At 36.4% G+C, this 20,107-nt stretch overlaps 1 protein-coding gene across 4 annotated transcripts in view; it reads left to right on the forward strand.

Annotated features, from left to right (window-relative positions):
• The window catches only part of ZC3H12C (zinc finger CCCH-type containing 12C), a 78,847-nt gene that overhangs the window by 36,412 nt on the left and 22,328 nt on the right, over positions 1-20,107 (forward strand). For all 4 annotated transcript variants that reach the window (XM_077964260.1, XM_015115628.3, XM_015115630.3 and 1 more), the window contains exon 2: positions 6,860-7,611. In XM_077964260.1, the coding sequence (XP_077820386.1) occupies positions 6,932-7,611 (680 nt within the window). In that variant the 5' untranslated portion in view covers positions 6,860-6,931. The remainder of the gene's footprint in view (positions 1-6,859; positions 7,612-20,107) is intronic.

Consider the following 20,107-nt stretch of genomic DNA (forward strand, 5'->3'; position numbering starts at 1 on the left):
TATAACTTATGCAGCCCACAAAAGCAAGTAGTCCACAGTATTATAAATGCTGCAGTCTGAAACTTTGGAATAAATCGGGATAACAAGTTTACTCACCAAAGGGGCTTATTTTTATATACACTGTACACTACAGAAAGTCATAGTATTTATAATGTTAACTTGTTCCTGAGCTAAAATTTGAGTATTACATCTTACACATTTTATGAAATACAAATGCTTTAAATAGTTATGTTGTATATTAAAATATAATGACTTTGCTTCTCTTTAATTACATGGTTAACTAGTATCTATAGTAAAACAATTTTACACTGCTACTTGGCATACACAGGATAGGTTATTCTGGTGATTTTAGGTTGAAGTTAAATAATTCTGTCTAAATCTACAGTTTAGATGACTCATTTGGCACAAAGTTAGACAGAACTTGTGTTTTATCTTACTATGCTACACTTTCAGTGAATTTTTAAAAATCAGTTCTATTTGTGATCTCTTAAGTCTTTTTCTTTCGCAATTGTATTTGCATCATCTCTCCTTTTTGTTTTCTTATCTTGCAGCAAATTAACAAATGCTTAAAAATACAGATTTTCCACTATTTCCAGGGAAATAGTTTGACTATACCCTTCTGTCTCATTTCACCAGTAACTCATTTATTAAAGACAGGGATTACTGCAGTAGTTAATTGCTACTTTGACACACTTCATTTTCTTTCTTTAATAAAAATAAAAAGCTCATAGACTACAGTATAGCCTCAACTTTTTGGAAACATGCAACTTTTACTACTTTAAAATATAATTGGTTTCTTTGTTTCACGCATTAAAAACTAGGAGGAAAAGCTGAAGTCTGCCCAAGCCAGGTGTTTCTTGTTGGCAGCCTGCTCTCTAATGACTCCGCTCTCACAGAGCAGCTGCCTACTAGTCAGCTTTGTATGGCCTATTGTTGCTGCACACCCCTCGTTAATACACATGCTGCCCGGGGCAGACCCTGCGAATGACATCAACTTGCTTATCTTAGAAACCTACGAACCTGACGCAGGGTGCTGAGGTTGTCTTGCATCTGCCCGGCCAACTAATTGTGAGCTTTCTGGCCTATGATTGGCTGTGATTCCACTCGGTAATAGGTTAAGCAAAGACACTGCCATTCCATCTGTTCAACCATTCATTGTTCTCCTTGCCTGCCTGGAAGTCTGCAGCTAAAATTGTGTTAAGGAGTTTACTGCTGAAGCTGCTACAGAAACCAATGTCTTTGTATTTTCCTGCTAACGTGAGTATTTGTGCTACTTTAATGCCTTGGAAGTTAAACTTTGCTAAATATTCAGAGTATTAATTTGAACTCTGCAAAAGAAAGCACCTCCAATGAAAGTCTACAAGTTATTACATAGTGCCAACATACCAGAAAGTTAAGTTATTTTTGTAAAATATGTCTGCGAAGCAGATTTTTACACTTTTCTATTCTAGAGTTATATAATTACTTCTAGCATCATGAACATTTATAAGGCATTAAGCATGACATATAATCATTTGGAGCTTAAAGTCAAGTTATAATAAATGTTCCGATGTTTTCGATAAATGGTGGATTTAAATCTTGTCAAAGTCTTAAGTTTCTTAAGATGTCACTGTCGTTCCTAGGTGCTATAAAATGGTAAGATTCGATAGAGCTTTCTGTTGTCTTAAAAGTCTAGCTTGGGGAGATGGATTGATGTAGGTAGATGTTTCAACTCGTTTTAGATGCGATGATTCAGCATTCAGTTGCTTTGTCAGCAATCTCAGTATTCATGTACAGTTTCTCATTTCTTCACTCTCACCTTTCTTCTCCCTTACATTAGTTTCAGACATTAGATTGAAGATGTCATTCCAAGAACTATTTTCTTCAAGAGTTCTGTAAAGGGGAAGGGAGGAAGAAACAAAGACTTGCATCTATCAGTTGGGAGGGAAAGAAAGAGCATAAAGGGTTAAAAAGAGGTTTTCATTTCTACCACATGCCCTATTGTGCGAACATATGCATAAGTCTATTGAAAGTTTTCTGAAGATGGGCAGGCCACCAGTTGCTGGTCTCCTGCAGTTCCAGTAGACATCTGTTGCCCCAGAGCATTAACCAATCTGTTCAAAGGGACATCCCTCCTTTGTTAGCTAGAGGGATGCAGACAACAGCACTCACTCAAATACAATGGTAATTAAATACACAGAGACTACAGCAGTAGGTATTTATTACATATTCATTATTTTATTTTTATTGTTCTCATAGTATTACCATTTGGATAACAACCAGAACCCACTTTTATGGCATTGTAACTTTACATTACAAACAAATAAATCGGCTTAACAAGTTTATGGTCTAATATTCCTGATTAATAGGAGGCTCTTTAGAATAGAAAAAAGATTTTTTTAAAAATCTGATTTGAGATGAAGAATTATCCAAGTTAACTAATGAGAACTTTAAGAAAATTTGGTCACTAGATGGAGGAATTTCAGTGTGTGCAATAAATTTCTAGTGAATAGCCATTATATTGTAAACCTGCATTCAGCTAGTACAGTTTCTTTTTGATAATTAAAAGAATTAGCTACACTTCATCATCATCTACAGAATTAGCAAGAACATTTAGTTCTTTTTCAACAAATAATATTATTTACTTTTCAACTTGCCTTTTAGCAAGAAAAATTGAGTTTCCAATACCATATCTGGAAGGAATTTATAGATTTATAATTATAGGAATCTTCACAAATCACTGTATATGTACCCAATTCCTTTTGTATTCAAGACTATAATGTCTTGAGGTCAATTACAATGAAGCCTTGATGATACAGTTTAAAAATTAGCTGTATTTCTTGGAGGTTTTTGGTAACTATGGGAGTAAAAACTGACCTACTTTGTGAAACTTGGACTATGCTGCTTCATGAAATGAGCAAAATTACCCCTATTAGTTAATATTTCATTGATTACATTTAAGATGGTTTATATGAGTTTACATTGTAGTAAATGCAAACCTAAAAGTCTAATAATTTTTTAAGAAATGAAAAATATTTTCTACTTTACATGTCATAATACATTTTGTGCTGTTAATGGTCTTTTCCATTCTTTTAAAATTCCATTTCTTTCCTGACTTCCATGAGTTCCCATTTGGTTCTGGGAATCATTTTAAAAAACTGAATGAAAATAAAGATTATATACCATTCTTCTTAAGTTTGTCATAGTAATTTCTTGTAAGTTTTACATATTGCATTATATTAACAAATACAGCAGCCTATTAAAATACCATGTTTTTAAATCTTTATCATGTAGCTCTTCATTGAATTATTTCAAGACATTGCCAAATTCTGGGTTGTTTTTAGGTGCCCTATTAAGTAAGGGCAATCATTTGCTAATTACAAGTGGGTAAGGAAGCATTCTAGAGATCAAAGTTTTAAAAACCAAATCTTTACCATTTGGATCACTACAAATCAGGTTATTTCAAATTTGTAGTATGCTTATAGGCCTGGAAATTGAACTCATTTGTCCCTATTTGTATGGTTTCTATTTAGTTTCTTGTTTTGCAAGGACTAAAAAATCACTTAACTGCTTGTTTAGTACACAGTGACATTGGATAACCTTCTCTGAGCTAACCAATGAAATCTAGAAGATGAAGAGAGGCCTGTCAGTGTGAAAAAAGTTCAACTAGAATATTTTAAGACAAAACTTATTTGCCTAAAAAATTGGATGTTAATTTCTTTTTAAGTAGGTTAGGCTTACATTTATCCTTAGCATTAAAAAGTCAGCCTAATTATTGTAAACTTTTTACTTAAAATTATGTGCAAATTACATAAATTATCACACATTAAAAGTATGTGGTATCCACTAGATACATTGGTATACAAATGAGGTTTGTGTGATTTAGTTATTAAAAGAAACTGAAAATCCCATTTTCCCCCTTGTATCATGCTAGCCATATATAATAAAACTACATGGTATAGCAGGTTTAGGTAGTATCACTGACACTTTTTTAAAATATTAGATAGAAGATACAGAAAGATTTAAATACTCTTTAGAGTGATTGATTTTCAGTTTAAAAACTTTGCAGTATTTAATTTTGTTACTTTGAAAAATGTGAAAGTTAAGAAGAATAATTCCAATTATCCTTTAAGCAGAACATTTTGTTCTAATATTTGCCACTGGTTGTATTTTTCATAAGGTATTCATCTTGTCTGATGTAAAAAAAACAAAAAACAAAAGCAAACCCCAAACTGCTCAATATTAAATAATATTTCCTAGGTCAATTCAGGGATTTGGTCAGCAAGTCATTATCTTGAAGAATTATCTCACAACAGCACTTGTACAAAACCCAAACTTTTCAGGGGACATCAAAAATGTTGCCCATTAAATGCACTTCCTGCAGTCAGAGCAGATTGTGGGGTTTACAGAACAATGATGTCGGAGCTTCCAGATTGGTTTGGCAGCTGCATTGTTCTTGGAGGGTAAACCAGACGCACTTAAGTCCCAGTCTCTTTTATAGGCTTTTGTTCATACCAAATTATTCTTTCACTGTGCTAGCATTCATGATGGCATGTTAAAGGAGTGCAGCTTAGCAACCAGCTTCTGGTTGCCAAGCAGCCCAGCTTCCAATAGGTTTTCCTCGTTTAAGATACTTTTGGTGGGAGCGCCACGAAGGCCGTAGTGTGGACTTTTCTTTTAACTGTATCCCTTTATTAGGATGCTGCTGTGATTTGTTACTTGTATTATGGTGTTAGTATATTACAGTAGTTAATAAATCACAGGGTGTAAAAATCTGTTTTTAAAATTCCTTCCTTCAATTCTAAATAATTGGGCTCATGCATATCCATATTAATAGGAAAAAATGAAGTGGATACAGCTTAATAATGAAGCAGATGTATATAGAGCTCTCCTAAGGGATATTTCTTTTTATGAGTTGGGCAATCCAGAGCTAGGGGAATTGATGTTTCTTTAAAACTAATGAATGCTGTATTAGTAGAACAATGATATTAAAGTTGTCTATCTTCTCAGGGAATAAGCCCTGAGGAAACTCCTGTAGAAGCATGTATTAGATCTACACTGAAGGAATGTTAAGTGTATTATCAAGCTGAAGATCTCATGTTCTCTTCTCTAGTATTTACCATAGTTAATAAAATGTATTTCATTACTTGACTCTCTAATTAAACTTTACCAGGTATGCTTTCAAATTTGTGACTTCTCAGAAAATCGCTTAGCATTTTCTTTTAACATTCATATAATAGCTATTTTCTAGTGTAAATATGATGTGGAAGAGCTTTAGAAACATTTTCTCAGTTTTCTTTTTCAGGTTAGTTTTAAATAGGTGTTTTATGGCAGTCTCAAATTCAACTGCCGCTGGCTTGCTTATGCTGTGTCTGGGTAGAATACTAGAATTGCCTTAACAAGTAAATCATGAGGGCAGGCGCGGTGGCTCACACCTGTAATCCCAGCATTTTGAGAGGCCGAGGCGGGCGGATCACTTGAGGTCAGGAGTTTGAGACCAGCATGGCCAACGTGGCGAAACCTTGTCTCTACTAAAAGTATAAAAATTAACTGAGCGTGGTGGCACTCACCTGTAATCCCAGATACTCAGGAGGCTGAGGCAGGAGAATCACTTCAATATGGGAGGCAAAGGTTGTAGTGAGCTGAGATTACACCACTGCACTCCAGCCTGGGCAACAGAGTAAGACTCCCATATAAAAAAAAAAAAAAAAAAAGGAAATCATTGATGTGGATGTAGTTCTTACAATGAAGCACCAGAGAAAATAGCTTTATTTCCCTAACCCATTCCTAGTAGAGAAATAACATTTCCAATAGTCTTTAAGGAAAAATAGTAAAATGGCAAAAAAAAAAAAAAAAAAAAAAAAAAAAATTTAAATAGTAAAAGTATTCTTATATGGTGAAAAATAGGAAAAAAGATCACTTTTTAACCAAATGCAGATTAAGGGCTAGTTAATCTGATGTAATACAGGAGCATTTTCTGCCATAAAATTCAAGAAACTGAGATAACATTATTTAATGTGCCTAATTGTTTGCTGCTAATTTTATGTGAGATATCATCTCTGCTTTCCACAAGTGCAGACAGAATAAAACAAGTTTTATTTTTTCCTGGAATGAAAGAGACTGTTGTTTCCCTGGCACTTAATAAGGATAGCATAATGCTAGAAAGTATATTGTGTTATCATGTTCCAGAGTCAAAAAAATCATGATTACTAGGGCAAAACCCTGTTCATCTCTAAGAAGAATTTAACTCACTTTGTAATAATTTAATTCCATTCTGGCCATCTTAGAATATGTGCTCTTTCATTGCAGTATCTATATTATTTTTGAAAGTTCTTTAGATTGCTGTTAAGCTTCATCCAGATTAATAATGATTTTTCAAGTGTAAGTTAATGGTTTCTTTCCACGTGGTTTTCTCTTTAAAAGAATATAGATACTTACAAATTCTGTTAGAGAAAAATGTAAATAACCTGTCATGCATATTAAAAACATACTTTTTGATAATATTCTATGTGTCACTCTAGAATTATAAGCTGTCCTAAAAGTAGAAAAATCTGATTCATCGAGATTGAGAAGGAGCATGATATAGTGGGAAAAGCATGGGTTTTAGAGTCAGATGAAACTGGGTAAAAAAATCCACTTCTACTACTTATTTACTTTGTTGCCTTGGAGGAATTACATGACCTTTCTAATTTATAACTTCTTCTGAAAAATGGCAGATGACACTCTCTTGGCAAGGGTGTTAGGAGGGAGGAGAGGATGTAGACAAAATACAAAATATTAATAGATATTCAGTAGTTGAGTAATTCTCTTCTGACTTCTCCATCAAGACAGAAATCAAGCCATAACTATGAAATTCTAAACATTTTACATTTTTCTCTAGGAATACGGGGTGCTTTGCATTCAGGAATACGGAAAAAACAGCAAAGTGGAGTCAAGTGCACATAACAGCTTCATGGGCTTGAAGGATCACCTAGGACATGACCTCGGCCACCTTTATGTGGAGAGCAGTGACCCACAGTTAAGTCCAGCTGCACCTTGGTCAACAGTAGAGAGACCAAGTATGGATACCGTTAATGCGGGAAAGGATGAAAAAGAGGTGTCTGAAGAGAATGCAAGCTCTGGTGACTCTGAAGAAAACACAAATTCTGATCATGAGTCAGAACAATCGGGTAGCATTTCAGTAGAGCCAGGCTTAATAACTAAGACTCACAGACAACTCTGCAGGTCTCCCTGTTTACAGCCTCACATACTCAAGCGCAATGAAATTTTGCAAGACTTTAAACCTGAAGAGTCCCAGACTACATCCAAGGAAGCAAAGAAACCACCTGATGTGGTGCGAGAATACCAAACAAAACTGGAGTTTGCACTTAAGTTAGGATATTCTGAAGAACAGGTTCAGCTTGTACTAAACAAACTTGGTACTGATGCTTTAATCAATGATATTTTGGGAGAACTTGTCAAACTTGGAAATAAAAGTGAGGCTGATCAGACGGTTAGTACAATTAACACTATAACACGGGAAACTTCTTCCCTGGAATCTCAGAGGTCTGAATCTCCAATGCAAGAGATTGTAACAGATGATGGTGAAAATCTGAGACCAATAGTTATTGATGGCAGCAATGTGGCAATGAGGTAAGTGGAAAAATCGTTACTGAAAATTACTACCAAATAATCTTTAAAAGTTATTTCTAATTTTGTGGCTATTTTCCTTCTCATAGTCATTAAGGTCAACATTTTTTCTGTATCCTGATGTTAACTTTAGAAAACATTAGTTTTCCGTCTCTCTTCTTTCAGGGCACTCAGCCCTATCTTTCCTTCATTTATCCCTGTATAGAGACCCGTTTTTCTCAGATATGTCTCTTTTTGTCCTCATCTGGCTAAATTTCTATGGTATAAAAATTAGTGTGTATTTCTGGTTTAGTATTAATCAGTAGTTTTAAATGAATAATTTGATATAATATTCAACAATTTTAGAATCTAGTCAAATGGTCTATTTCTTTAAGAAATTAAATAACCCTAATTCTTCTAGCAAATAAACTATGTATTTTATTGATTTGAGAAAAAACCAAAGCTGTAGTTTGAATTATTTTGTAGTTTGAGTTGTTTCCAGTCAAGAAATGCAAATCAGAAATAATTCTTAGGGAACGGGGTGGGGGGGGGGAAGCAAAACTTTCAGTGATAATTTTTTTGGCCAGGCAGGGTGGCTCACACTTGTAATCCCGACACTTTGAGAGGTGAAGGTGGAAGGATCATTTGAGGCCAGGAGTTTGAGACCAGCCTGAGCAACATAGGGAACGCCTACCTATACCAAATATATATATGTGTATATATATATATTTTTTTAAAATAAAATATTTAAAGAAATTTTTCTTAGTAATTTTGATGGCTTAATATTTAAAGCACATCTAAATTCAATCAGTTTATGGGTAACTGCTCACAATGTTCAGAGCGCTGTGAAGATAAAAAGATACATGTATAAAAGCATTAGTTCTTCTGGAGAGCTTAGAGTTTCATATGCAGTTTCTCAGAAGGTGACCTGAGGATGCCTACCAGAGAATCATCTGAGGGAGTTGTTGAAAATGCAGATTATATATATCAGTGCTATCCAAGAGAAATATACAATGCAAACCATGTATGCCATATTAAATGTTCTAGTACCTACATTAAAAAGTAAACAGAAACAGGTAAAATTAATGTGACTAATGTATACTGTTTAGGCTAACATGTCTAAAATCTAAAATATCTTGCTGACATGTAATCAATTTTAAAAAGTTATTAATGAGATAGTTTACATTTCTTTTTTTTTTTTTTTTTTTTTTTTAAGACAAGATCTCACTCTGTCACCCAGACTGGAGTGCAGTGGCACGATCTTGGCTCACTGCAACCTCTACACCCAGGTTCTAGCGATTCTCATGCCTCTGCCTCCTTGAGTAGCTGGGACTCCAGGCACATGCCACTGTGCCTGGCTAATTTTTATATTTTCAGTAAAGCCTGCGTTTTACTATGTTGGCCATGCTGGTCTCAAACTCCTGACCTCAAGTGATCTGCCCGCTTAGGCCCCCCAAAGTGCTGGGATTACAGGCGTGAGCCACCACTCCTGGCCTGCATTATTCTTTTGATTTTAAGTCTTTGAAATCTGGTGTATATCTTATAGCACATCTCAATTCAGAATAGCCATATTTCAGGTACTCAGTATCCTGATGTGGCTATTGACTACTATATTGGACAATGCACTTCTCAAGCTCCATGCAGACCTACCAAGTCAAGTTCAAAATGTAACTCAGGCATCACTTTGTAAGTAGTATGCCTTCCAATAATGATGTATGCTGAAATTAGGGAACTACTGTTTTCTGTAGGTGACAGCAAGTTCTTTCACATAGACTATGAGGAGAACCAACCTGTAATCCTCTAAATAGTTTTTTGGGTGGAGGGAGTATTATCTTTCTTTCATTTATAAGCAAATTCAACAAGATTTGAATTACTTGCCAAGATAAAATGGAATTCAAACCCAAATATGTCTGACTTAAAAGCCTATATGCTTCATCATATAAAAAAGAGAAAAACTAAGTTGAAAAGGTTCAAGCCAGATCTTACTAGAGAATTTAAAGCTGGCTTTGTAATCGAAGGGTCATTGAAGGGTTTTCAGTAGAGGAGTTTCAAGAGTGGAGTTGTGCCATATACTGATAATTTTTGCAGTGATGTATGGGAGGTAGGAGATCAGTTTGGATACAAACCCTTTCTAATGGAGTGGAAAGAATCTCGCCAAGTGTCATAGAGGTATGGAATGTGCATAGGGCTTTGAGAAGGACTTCAGTAAGATTACCTCTCTATTGTTTGATCTTTCCCAAACTTGACCACAAAATGATCTTTTTCTTGTAATAATCCAGAATGTCTGAATGATTACCTTAGTGATAACATGTAAGACCAAAAGCCATAAAATTGCCAAAGGAGGGAATAGTGAAGGAAGGTCATAGATCCTTGAGGAACACCTAACCTAAACATGGCTGTATAACAGAATTTTCAGATGAGTTATTTAAAAATACATCTTCTAGCATTCTACTCTTGTGGAATATAGAATTAGTCTCTATCCACATGTACCCTCTAGTTTAAATTAATATATTTTCTTAAATGAATCCATTGCTTTCTAGATTTTTCCCTGGTTTTAGGTTCAAATGACTTGTTATTAAGAAAATACAATTAAGACTGGGCATAGTGGCTTATGCCTATAATCCCAGCACTTTGGGAGGCCGAGGCAGGTGGATCACTTGAGGCCAGGAGTTCAAGACCAGCCTAGGCAACATGGCAAAATCCCATCTCTACTAAAAATACAAAAATTAGCTGGATATGGTGGTGCATGCCTACACGGGAGGCTGAAGTGGGAGGATGGAACGAGCCCGGGAGGCGGAGGCTGCAGTGAGCTGAGATCACATCACTGCATTCTAGCCTGGACGACAGAGTGAGACCCTATCTCAAAAACAACAACAATAGCAACAAATTCTAGTGAGCTATCCAGAGTGGGAATGTGATAAAACGATGTTAGACCCCTTTGGTACCTAAAAGTGTTTGAGTTCTTCAATATACTTCCATGACCTAGTCATCTGACTTCATTAAGATTAACCAAATCTCCATATCCTACTTCAGCTTCTTCCGGATTTTATATAAAATAAGAATGAAAAAGCCCACAGCTTCAATGGCTACCTCCATGTCATGCCATAGCACACATTCTTCTGTTGAGTGTTAGAATGAAAGCTGGCCACACCACTCTTGTGTTTTTGATATGAACAGACTATTGAAACTTTTCCCTCCTTTATCATGGCAAGTTCTACCTTTTGGGCAGTGAACCCAGGTTTCTGGGGTTAGATCAAATCTCTCCCCTGACTGGTGGGTAGGCTTTATTTTTGCATGTTTGTGTGCAGTATTAGGATAAATGTTTTGTTTGCTAATAATCTCAGGTGAACCACTTTTGCCAATGGGATCCATGCTTGTATTTTCTCTCTGTTAGTGATGGGGAGCTACCAGAAGATTTCAAGCAAGGAAAAAAGTGGCATAGTAATATTTGCCTTTAGGAAAAATCACTCTGTAGAGAAATGTAGAGAATGGATTTGAGCACTAAGATTGGAGACAAAGAGACCCACTTATGTTTGAAAATGTATGCAAAAGTTAAATTGTGGACAAATCCTGGAAAAAGATGCACCAAGAACATCATTGCTTTTGTATACCAATCAAATGATACAGAATAGAGAAATAAACCAACCATTTGCTTGAGAGTTTATACTCAGTTCCCCAAAGAGTCATATTGGAAAACAGCTGGTGTTAGTACACATCTGATTGTTAACTGGGGTGTTAAAAAAAGCACTGCAGGTAAATCACTGAAGTAATTTTCTTAAAGTTTGAACAGATATCAGATATAGATTATAGAGTCAGAATATGAACAGGGAAAATACATTAAGCTGTGATAACTTTCCTCTGTATCAAGAAAATGAACTAAGCCCATATATTTATGAAATATAAGCAGAGTTTAGCAATCTGTACAATCAAGATTTAAGCTTCTGATTAATCTTTTAAAAAGTACAAAGCCTTTCTTATATCTAATCTGCTTTGTAAAACTGTATGAACTTGAGAACTCTTTTTATTATAAATTTGAATACTGAAGGCTTTCTTGCCTAGGTTCTAAAATTTGCCTTCAGTTGTTTGGTTGGTTTCGCTCTCCTGTTGCCTGTTTATCATTTAAGTACAGCACTGATTTATATTTACTAAAATCATCCTGGACACCTAGTCCAAATATATGGTTTAGACTACAGATGAGACTAAAAATTGCCAGAATTTATACAAATGTGTTTTTGACTCTCTCAACAAAACTGTATCAAAATTATGTGCAGTAGACCTGCATGATCCACAGTAGGATAGCCACCAGCTACATGTGGCTGTTGAACTCTTGAAATGTGTCTAGCCCAAATTGAGATATGCTGTAAATATAAAATGCATGCCACATTTCAGAGACTTAGTACAAAACTATGTAAACTATTTGAGTAACTTTTATGTTGATTGTGGATTTAAAGAATTTGATATATTGAGTTAAATGAAATATATACTAAAATTAACTTCAGCTGCTTTTTACTTTTTTAATATGCTATGCCTGATGATTTAAAACTACATATGTGGCTCACATTATATTTCTATTGAATAGCCTCTTAGTAGACTGTTTTGTAAGCCCCAGTTTACTAGAAGTAACATTTATTAAAGGATAGCTTAAATTCCCTCTAGGTGAGTGTCACAGGTATTACTTCATTTGGCAGTGCCCCATTTCTCTTACTGTTTTTAAAGAATATCCTTAGAGACTATGAAAAGAATCAAATAATCAGAGCTAGCTTTTGTTGTTGTTTAGTTATATCATTGTGGAACGTGACAAAGACAGATGTTAGAGTTATATTCCATTGCACCTCTTTATAATTCTAAGTACATAATTCTAGTTGTGATCAACATCATGTACTTTAATAGGCCAATCAGCAGTGAACTTTCCTATTATCTCAAGTGTGCTTATTTCAACTCTAACCTAAAAATGGGCAACCTTAGTAATCCTATTACATAGAAATAAAGTTAATCACAGATCTTCACCTAACTAGTGTTACCAGTTACACAAAATGAGGAAAAAGTGGTTAGAGTCCATGTTTTCTACTTTCGTTAATAAGACCTTTTTACACCTACTAAACAGATGTGTTTTCTTTATCATCTTTAGACTGGATCTTGACCAGCTAGATGTTGCCTCAAATTGTAGACCTTATATGGTGAAGGAAATCTTTTTCCTTTCCTTTTTCCTTAGCCTCTTCAATTCTCAAAGCTACCTCTCTCAACTGTACTGCTGTTAAGCTCATAACCAACTGAAGGGTAATAATTATTTCATAATAGACTTCCATAGTAATTTTGGTGTTAAATATTTTTGTTGTCCTAAATCGATGACTGTCAGGCTTCTATTTTCCTTTAAAGCAGTACAGTCCTGCAAATCTCTTCATGGAAGCCCAATATTTAAAATCAAGCAAGAGCAGAGTTCTGTTTGAATTGGGAAGGATGTACAGGGTTGTGTTCCCCACTTTAAAATTCCCTTCTGTACTCCCCAGAAGGTCCTGCCATGCCATGGAATTTCTGTTTGGAACACAGCTTGATAAGCATTGATTTAAATGATCTGTAACAAGGGACATGGATTTAGTTTTCTGGTGGTATGTTTAATATTTAGCATCCTGTGAATGAGATTTAGCTTCAGAATGATTTTTGTATATTGGAAAAGAGATCAGAGACAATAATGTTGAGTAGCTATAAGAATAACAATATAGGAATGCATAAATAGTTATGAGCCTTCAATACAAAAGAAAAAACTCCAGATGCCCATGAGATGAATTATAGATTCTCAAATAAATATGAAATTTAATTGGACTACAATGAGAGAAAGTAAAACATCCTGTTTCTACGTTTCTGTATTTTCCTATTGAAGATGATAGGCAGCTGTACTTCGCCCTGCTTAAGGAATACAGAATAGATGTAAAAGAATTTAACAATCATTAAACATTGAAAAATGCATCAGTGAAGAAGGTCTTAAAGTCATTTTTTTTAGAGTCCTTTAAAATTAAAATCTATTTTCATGTGTCCAACATGGTTTATGTAAAATCAGGCCTAAAATATGAGAAAAAAATAAAATTAATTCACCAAATATTTGAAGAGTACCTGGACTTTATATTAATAATTTAATGTTCTATAAATATTTCTTAATATTCTGTTATATATTCTGTGATTAAAATCTACTATACTCTTTCTCTAATATAATTAACTATATCTAAACTGGAAGGATTTTGATACTAAAGATTCAAGTATGATTTTCTAGTTTAAAAAGATTCTTTTTAAAAACACACACATATATGTATATGTATATGTATATGTATATGTATATGTATATGTATATGTATATGTATATATATAAAGACAGGGTCTTGCTATGTTGTCCAGGCTGGTTGAGCTCCTGGGCTCAAGCAGTTCTCCCACCTCAGCCTCCCACAAGTGCCAGGATTACAGGCGTGAGCCACCATGCCCAGCCTAAAAAGATACCTTTATATTTCCATTCTAGCCACTTCATTGACAAACCCTGCTAACTTGTGTCCTTATCACAATAGTTGGGTTAATCTAATTACCCATTAAAGTAATAGAAACTTGATAGTCATACTTTATTTTCCCAGTGGAAGGTATCTTATGCAAGTGCATCTTATAATACAGCAAACTTACAGGTCAAGTTTTTAATTTAAATAAAAGATGAAAAGGTTATAGAAAATCAGTTGCATGTCCTTTTGAATCCCATAATTACCTTGATCTTCTGTTTGGTTTCTTTTTAAAACACTGTTTAGTGATCTCTACACATCATGCATTTTGCTCTAAAAGTCACAGTTTACTTTTGTGAGATTAAAGCTATTAAATAAAGATGTATTTTATCGGTTTCATTTTTATTCCAAAACAAGCTTTTTTCCATTTTCTAAACATTAAGACTGAGAGGACATGAGAAAGTAAAGAAACTAACATGTGTTGAAGCCTTCGATATGCCAGGCACTTGGCTAGGTTTATTACCTTATTCAGTTCTCACAACGCTATAAGGTAGGTGAGGTTACTTTCATTTCAAAGATGAGAAATTGAGATTCAGAATAAGAATCTCTGAGATTCAGAATAAGGTCACACAGAAAAGTGGTAAAGAAAAGAATTAAACTCCTGTCAAATTCCAGAGGCTGTATTATTTTCAGTATCTTCAAAAGCCATCTCTATTTGGAGTACTGAAATGTGCCATTCCAGGTATTTCGTATCATTAGATTTTAGATGATTTGTGAAAAAGACTTTTTAAGAATAGGTCTTCTTTGATCATGTAAATAATACACGTATTATATAAGTTTCAGAAATAAAGATCACCTATAATTTCCAAGGTTTTTAACAAGCATTATATAATATGCAAATTGTAGTAAAATCAAATTTGAGGAAATAAAAAGATAACTGAAAAGAGGTTCCTTTGTTCTTTTCTTCACTGCCATATAAAGTATTAAAAAGAGGCAGTCTCTTTTTATAGATGCCTTCATTCTCTTTTTAGGTTTTTCCATGTTTTTCAATTACTCCTCGTGTCTATCATTGGAAGGTAACAGTTATAATTCTAAAATAACCCTTCCTGTTCTGCAGTTAACCTAGTTAATGGTATCTGTATATATACCCAAAGAAAACATTAATATGTAACATTATGGTTGTTTAGGTATGGCAGATCTAAAAATGGTTGGCCCATCATCTTCCCCTCTAGGTCCCAGACTGAGGTACATTGCATTAAAATACATGGTCCCTGGAATTTTTCTCTGCATTATAAAACGCACCTCTCTTATCTCTTAACCATTGTAGGTGGTTAATGTAGTACCATTAACAAACAAGCATAATTCTCCGGTGGCAATTCATATGGTGTTATAGGATGCAAGATATTATTTTGACTTCTTAGCCCCTTCTGTTAAGAACAGAAAAGTAGAATTTATGTGCTTTTCCAATATATTAGCCTTGAGTAAAGATAATCTTGTAAGAGCTATGAGACAAAGTGAATTTACAGAAAAATGAAAATTTATAATAGTGAAAGTCTTATGAAGAATATATTTGTTAAGATAATTTATGTTCATTTAGCTCTCCCTAATTTCCAATTGTCTAGTTCATAAGGAGTTGCATTTGTCTGAAACTGAGTGGGCATTTTTGGATAGAAGTAATGAGGTTTCAGTTAACCCAGTCCAAAGTGTAGTAGTCCTTTTCACAGCTTGGCCTGCAGATTAATCTTATCTTATTATCCAATCTGAGCTCTACAACAAATTACAGAAATTTGGGGAGGAAGTTGCAGTAACTCTAGTAAATCAGCATCTCCTATCCTATGTGGTATTTTAGTTACTCCTGATGTTAGGACGCCCCTGTTCTTCAAAATGTGGCCCATAGCATGGAAGATCCCCAGGACATACTTACTCTTGATATAAACAAGCACATACTCATCAGCTCAAGTGCCCTGTCTCACAGAATCTTCCAAATACCCAGAGTACAGAATATGATGGCCCTTAGGTTACACAGCCGCTCCCTTCACAACAAATTAACAGCAGCAAGAAACAAAGAGGCATGTTCTTCGAACAGAGGACCTATTGGCTCAGGAGTCTCAGAGGAGAAAGAAAAGGTAGAAGCTGGTTGAGAGAAACCCATAATTTGTTGTCTTTGTTTTGTTTTGTTTTGCTTTGTTTTTGAGGCGGAGTCTCGCTCTGTCGCCCAGGCTGGAGGGCAGTGGCGTGATCTCGGCTCACTGCAAGCTCCGCCTCCCGGGTTTACGTCATTCTCTTGCCTCAGCTTCCTGAGTAGCAGGGACTACAGGCGCCCGCCACCGCCCCCGGCTAATTTTTTGTATTTTTAGTAGAGACGGGGTTTCACCGTGTTAGCCAGGATGGTCTCGATCTCCTGACCTCGTGATCCGCCCGCCTCGGCCTCCCAAAGTGCTGAGATTACAGGCGGGAGCCACCGCGCCCGGCCCCATAACTTGTTTTAATGGGTCAGGGTAAAAACAAGAAAGATGAGCAGAAACTGCAGAATTCATGGCTCTAGTCTCCACAAGACAGAGCGGGAAAAGATTACAGCAGGAAAAACAAGCAAACAGATGAGGTTCTCCCATTTCCAGCACCGAGGCCCTTCCATTATGTCACTTTTGCTCCTAGTTTGCGCCACTTGCCAGTTATTTCCTGTCTGATTTTCTGAGGGGAGATATCTCTGGAGGGGGTAGTAAAGCTTCATGGTTGGGTTGCATCTCTTGCGTCTTCCTCAGTCTCTTCCAGCATCCCTTTTTCCAGTGTCCTGGCTTCCTATAGTAGTGCCCTAGTGACTTTTCATTAGAGGAACTTCTCTTATTTGTTGGTAGTCCCAGAAAGGGGTTTGCACCCCTTGTGAACAAGTCTAACTGGGAAGGTAACACTGCAGTCTTAAATTTCTGTCTTTATCTTCCTACATTTTTTTTCCCAAAACTGGATTGCGATTGCCAATACCTGAGAAACTTGTCTGTTCTTACCATCCACATACCTTTTCTTTTACGTGTGCCTGAATTCCCAGTAACAAGGCTGCCATAAACGTAGAGAAGAATAAGGGTCTATTCTGATCTGCTCTTAAATCCATCCTTGTTAATTTAGAAAATGCCTCACTGAACCACTGATGAAAATCAATGGGGACTTACCCAACAGCAGCATTGCAGCTTCTCCCAGGTCACCTCGCGGTGGGTTTCTAAGGCATGAGAGGAGGTAGTCTCCTGTTGTTTGGGGAGGCAGTCAGCTTCCTGAGGCCAGGGCACTCCCTTACAGGAGGGGTTATCATTTGCCTCCATCATGCCTGTTCCATTAGTCAAACAAAGTCAGCCAGAGCAACTCCATGCAGCAGCCAGTGTGCCACAGAGCACCTTGGCAAACGTTCCAGATCTTTTCAGAGCACTGGGAAATAACTCTTTAAGATGGGTACGATCAGCTGGGGAAAAGGTCATATGCACTCCTACCATGTCTGATGTACCTGGCAGTCCTGGATCACTTTAAAAAAGCATTTGAGTCACTGGAGCTACAAAAGGGTAGGGCTGATTTTCTTCACATTGAGATGAAAAAATAAGTTGATTCAACGAGAACACGTGACTACAGGGAGGGGAATATCACACACTGCGGCCTGTCGGGGGGTCAGAGGGAAGGGGAGGGAGAGCATTAGGACCAATACCTAATGCACGCAGGGCTTAAAACTGAGGTGATGGGTTGACAGGTGCAGCAAACCACCATGGCACATGTATACTTATGTAACAAACCTGCACGTTCAACCCATGTATCCCAGAATTTAAAGTAACATTAAAAAAAAAAAGAAAAAAAATAAGTTGGTTTGTATGGCACTGTAGTGTCAGTCTCATTTTGCTGTTTGGTATCATTACTCCTTTTGCCTCCCCTTTCATCCAAGTTACCACAGCAACCACTTGCCAACCTAATACCTTAATTCTAGGACAGTCTCTTATCCAGACTCTCAGACTCCTTGTTCTTTCTTCTTCATCTCTGCCTCCCTAGCTGTGTTTTGCATGTTCAGTTTAGGAAAGTTTTGGAGATAGAATCCACGTTAGAATATTCTAATAAGGCTAACAATTTTCCCCCTTCCAAGAGAAGTTATCTCCAGATCCTGTAGCCATTGGGAATCATCCATCCATCCAGAAGGTCATTGCCCCACTCTTCTAGGTCCTAGATAGAGGCAAAGAAGGGTAACAAGAAGTAGAAAAAGCAGAAAGAGCAACAGCAGAGAGGGGTCAAGAACCTGGAGGAACAGATAGGAGCTTTCAGTTACTTAATCTCTTCCTCTGGTTTCTTAATTCATTCTTTGTGGCTGCCCACTTCATTCCTTCTTTCATTTCCTGAGATCCAGAGATACCAATAATCCTTTAGAGTGGGGTTTTTCTGAGAATTCCTGTAAATACATCAGTTTGTCTATTTCAAATGAGCCTTCTTTTGACCATTGCAAAGCAGGATTTTTGTAAGTACGCTTATGCCAAATGTGAGAGAATAAAAGAAGCCTTTTATTTTTTAAAAAGAGACCTACTGACAATATTCTAGGCATCTCATATTCTTCTACTGTTAAAGATGAATCAGATGGGACCTTCAGTGAGTTACCCATTTTGCTCAATTGTAACTTGGAATTTGCAGAGAGGCTTTGGAATTTTCCCTGAGTGGGAACCGAATCCCACTCAGCCAAAGTAGTCAGAGGGAGACTTTTTGGCAAACATTCAGAGTTCTTACCTAATCTCGGGTGACCGCAAATCCTCCAACAAATTCACCCAGCAAAAGGACTCACTTGAGATATACCAATCTTCCTTATTGCCAAATTGTTGGGATAAAAAAGTAATCAAGGCCCAAAGGAACATGCTAATTCGTAAATGTAGAATTAACTAATTTTGTTACTGAGCAGAAAACCCCTGCGTCCCTGCAGACCGCCCATAAGTGGCTATAGAGCTATGATGAATGTCCTCTATTTATATGGAATTAAAGCTACGGTCCTTTTTTAGTAAACAGTCAACAGATAGTTCATTTGCATCAGTAGCTACATGGCACTTACTCTGACATCCTGTTTATCATCATTCCTTATCTGGCTCACTCTGATTTTGTAATTCTTTATCAGTACCTCCTCCAGTTGTCCCTTATATTGTATCTAGCATGTATGATGAGTCACATCCTTCATCATGCGTCAGTAAGGTTAGATTAAGTTCAGTCTCCCAAAACCTCTCCTAGCGTGACAAGTCCCATCTGCGGGTTTGAGCCGCCAGGTAATTGTCTGCTCAGGCTTAAGTTATTATACTACGAATGATTCTGGATCTTGATGCCTGACACGGACTTCCAAGACAACCGTAGCCATTCTGGAGATTTCTCTGTTAGCGTTCATTTTGGGGCCTGATCAGGGGAATACTGGCTAGGAAAGTCCTGGTAACTCAGGGACCCACCCTGCTCATCCCCACTTACCTGCCTTTCCCTCGCCGTTTAAAAGATAAGAACAGTAGCTTGTCCCCAAGTGCCATCTAAGGCTAGGGGGAGGATGAAAGGCAGCTGCCAATTGTATTGAATCTAATTTCGAGTTCCTGTGAGGTTTTACTGTACCTGGATGCAGAGCTACTGTGTTTTAGAGAAAGTACGCCTTCCGCTTTATGGAAGTATTGCCAAATTGCTCTCCCAAATAGTTATACCAATTTACACTCCCACCTGTGATGTATGAGTTCCTACTTTCACACATTCTTGGCAACATCTGGTGTTTGCAGACTTTATTTTTACCAATCTGATGGGTGTGAAGTAGTGTCTCATTTTGGCTTTAATTTGCATTTCTTTACTATTGAACATCTTTTCAAACTATGTTCATTGGTCATTTGAGTTTCCTCTTCTGTGAATTGATTGTTCATATCTTTTGCCTTAAAAAGCAACTGGCTACCTCTTTTAATATATGAGAGTACTTTATATTCTGAGTACTAACCTTTTGATTGGTTTTACATGTTACAAATCTCTTCTCCAAAGCTATGACCTGTTGTGTTTTTTTTGTTTTTTTTTTTTTTATGGAGTCT

Source organism: Macaca mulatta, chromosome 14 (assembly GCF_049350105.2).
Source record: "Macaca mulatta isolate MMU2019108-1 chromosome 14, T2T-MMU8v2.0, whole genome shotgun sequence".
In the NCBI taxonomy this organism is placed as follows: Eukaryota; Metazoa; Chordata; class Mammalia; order Primates; family Cercopithecidae; genus Macaca; species Macaca mulatta.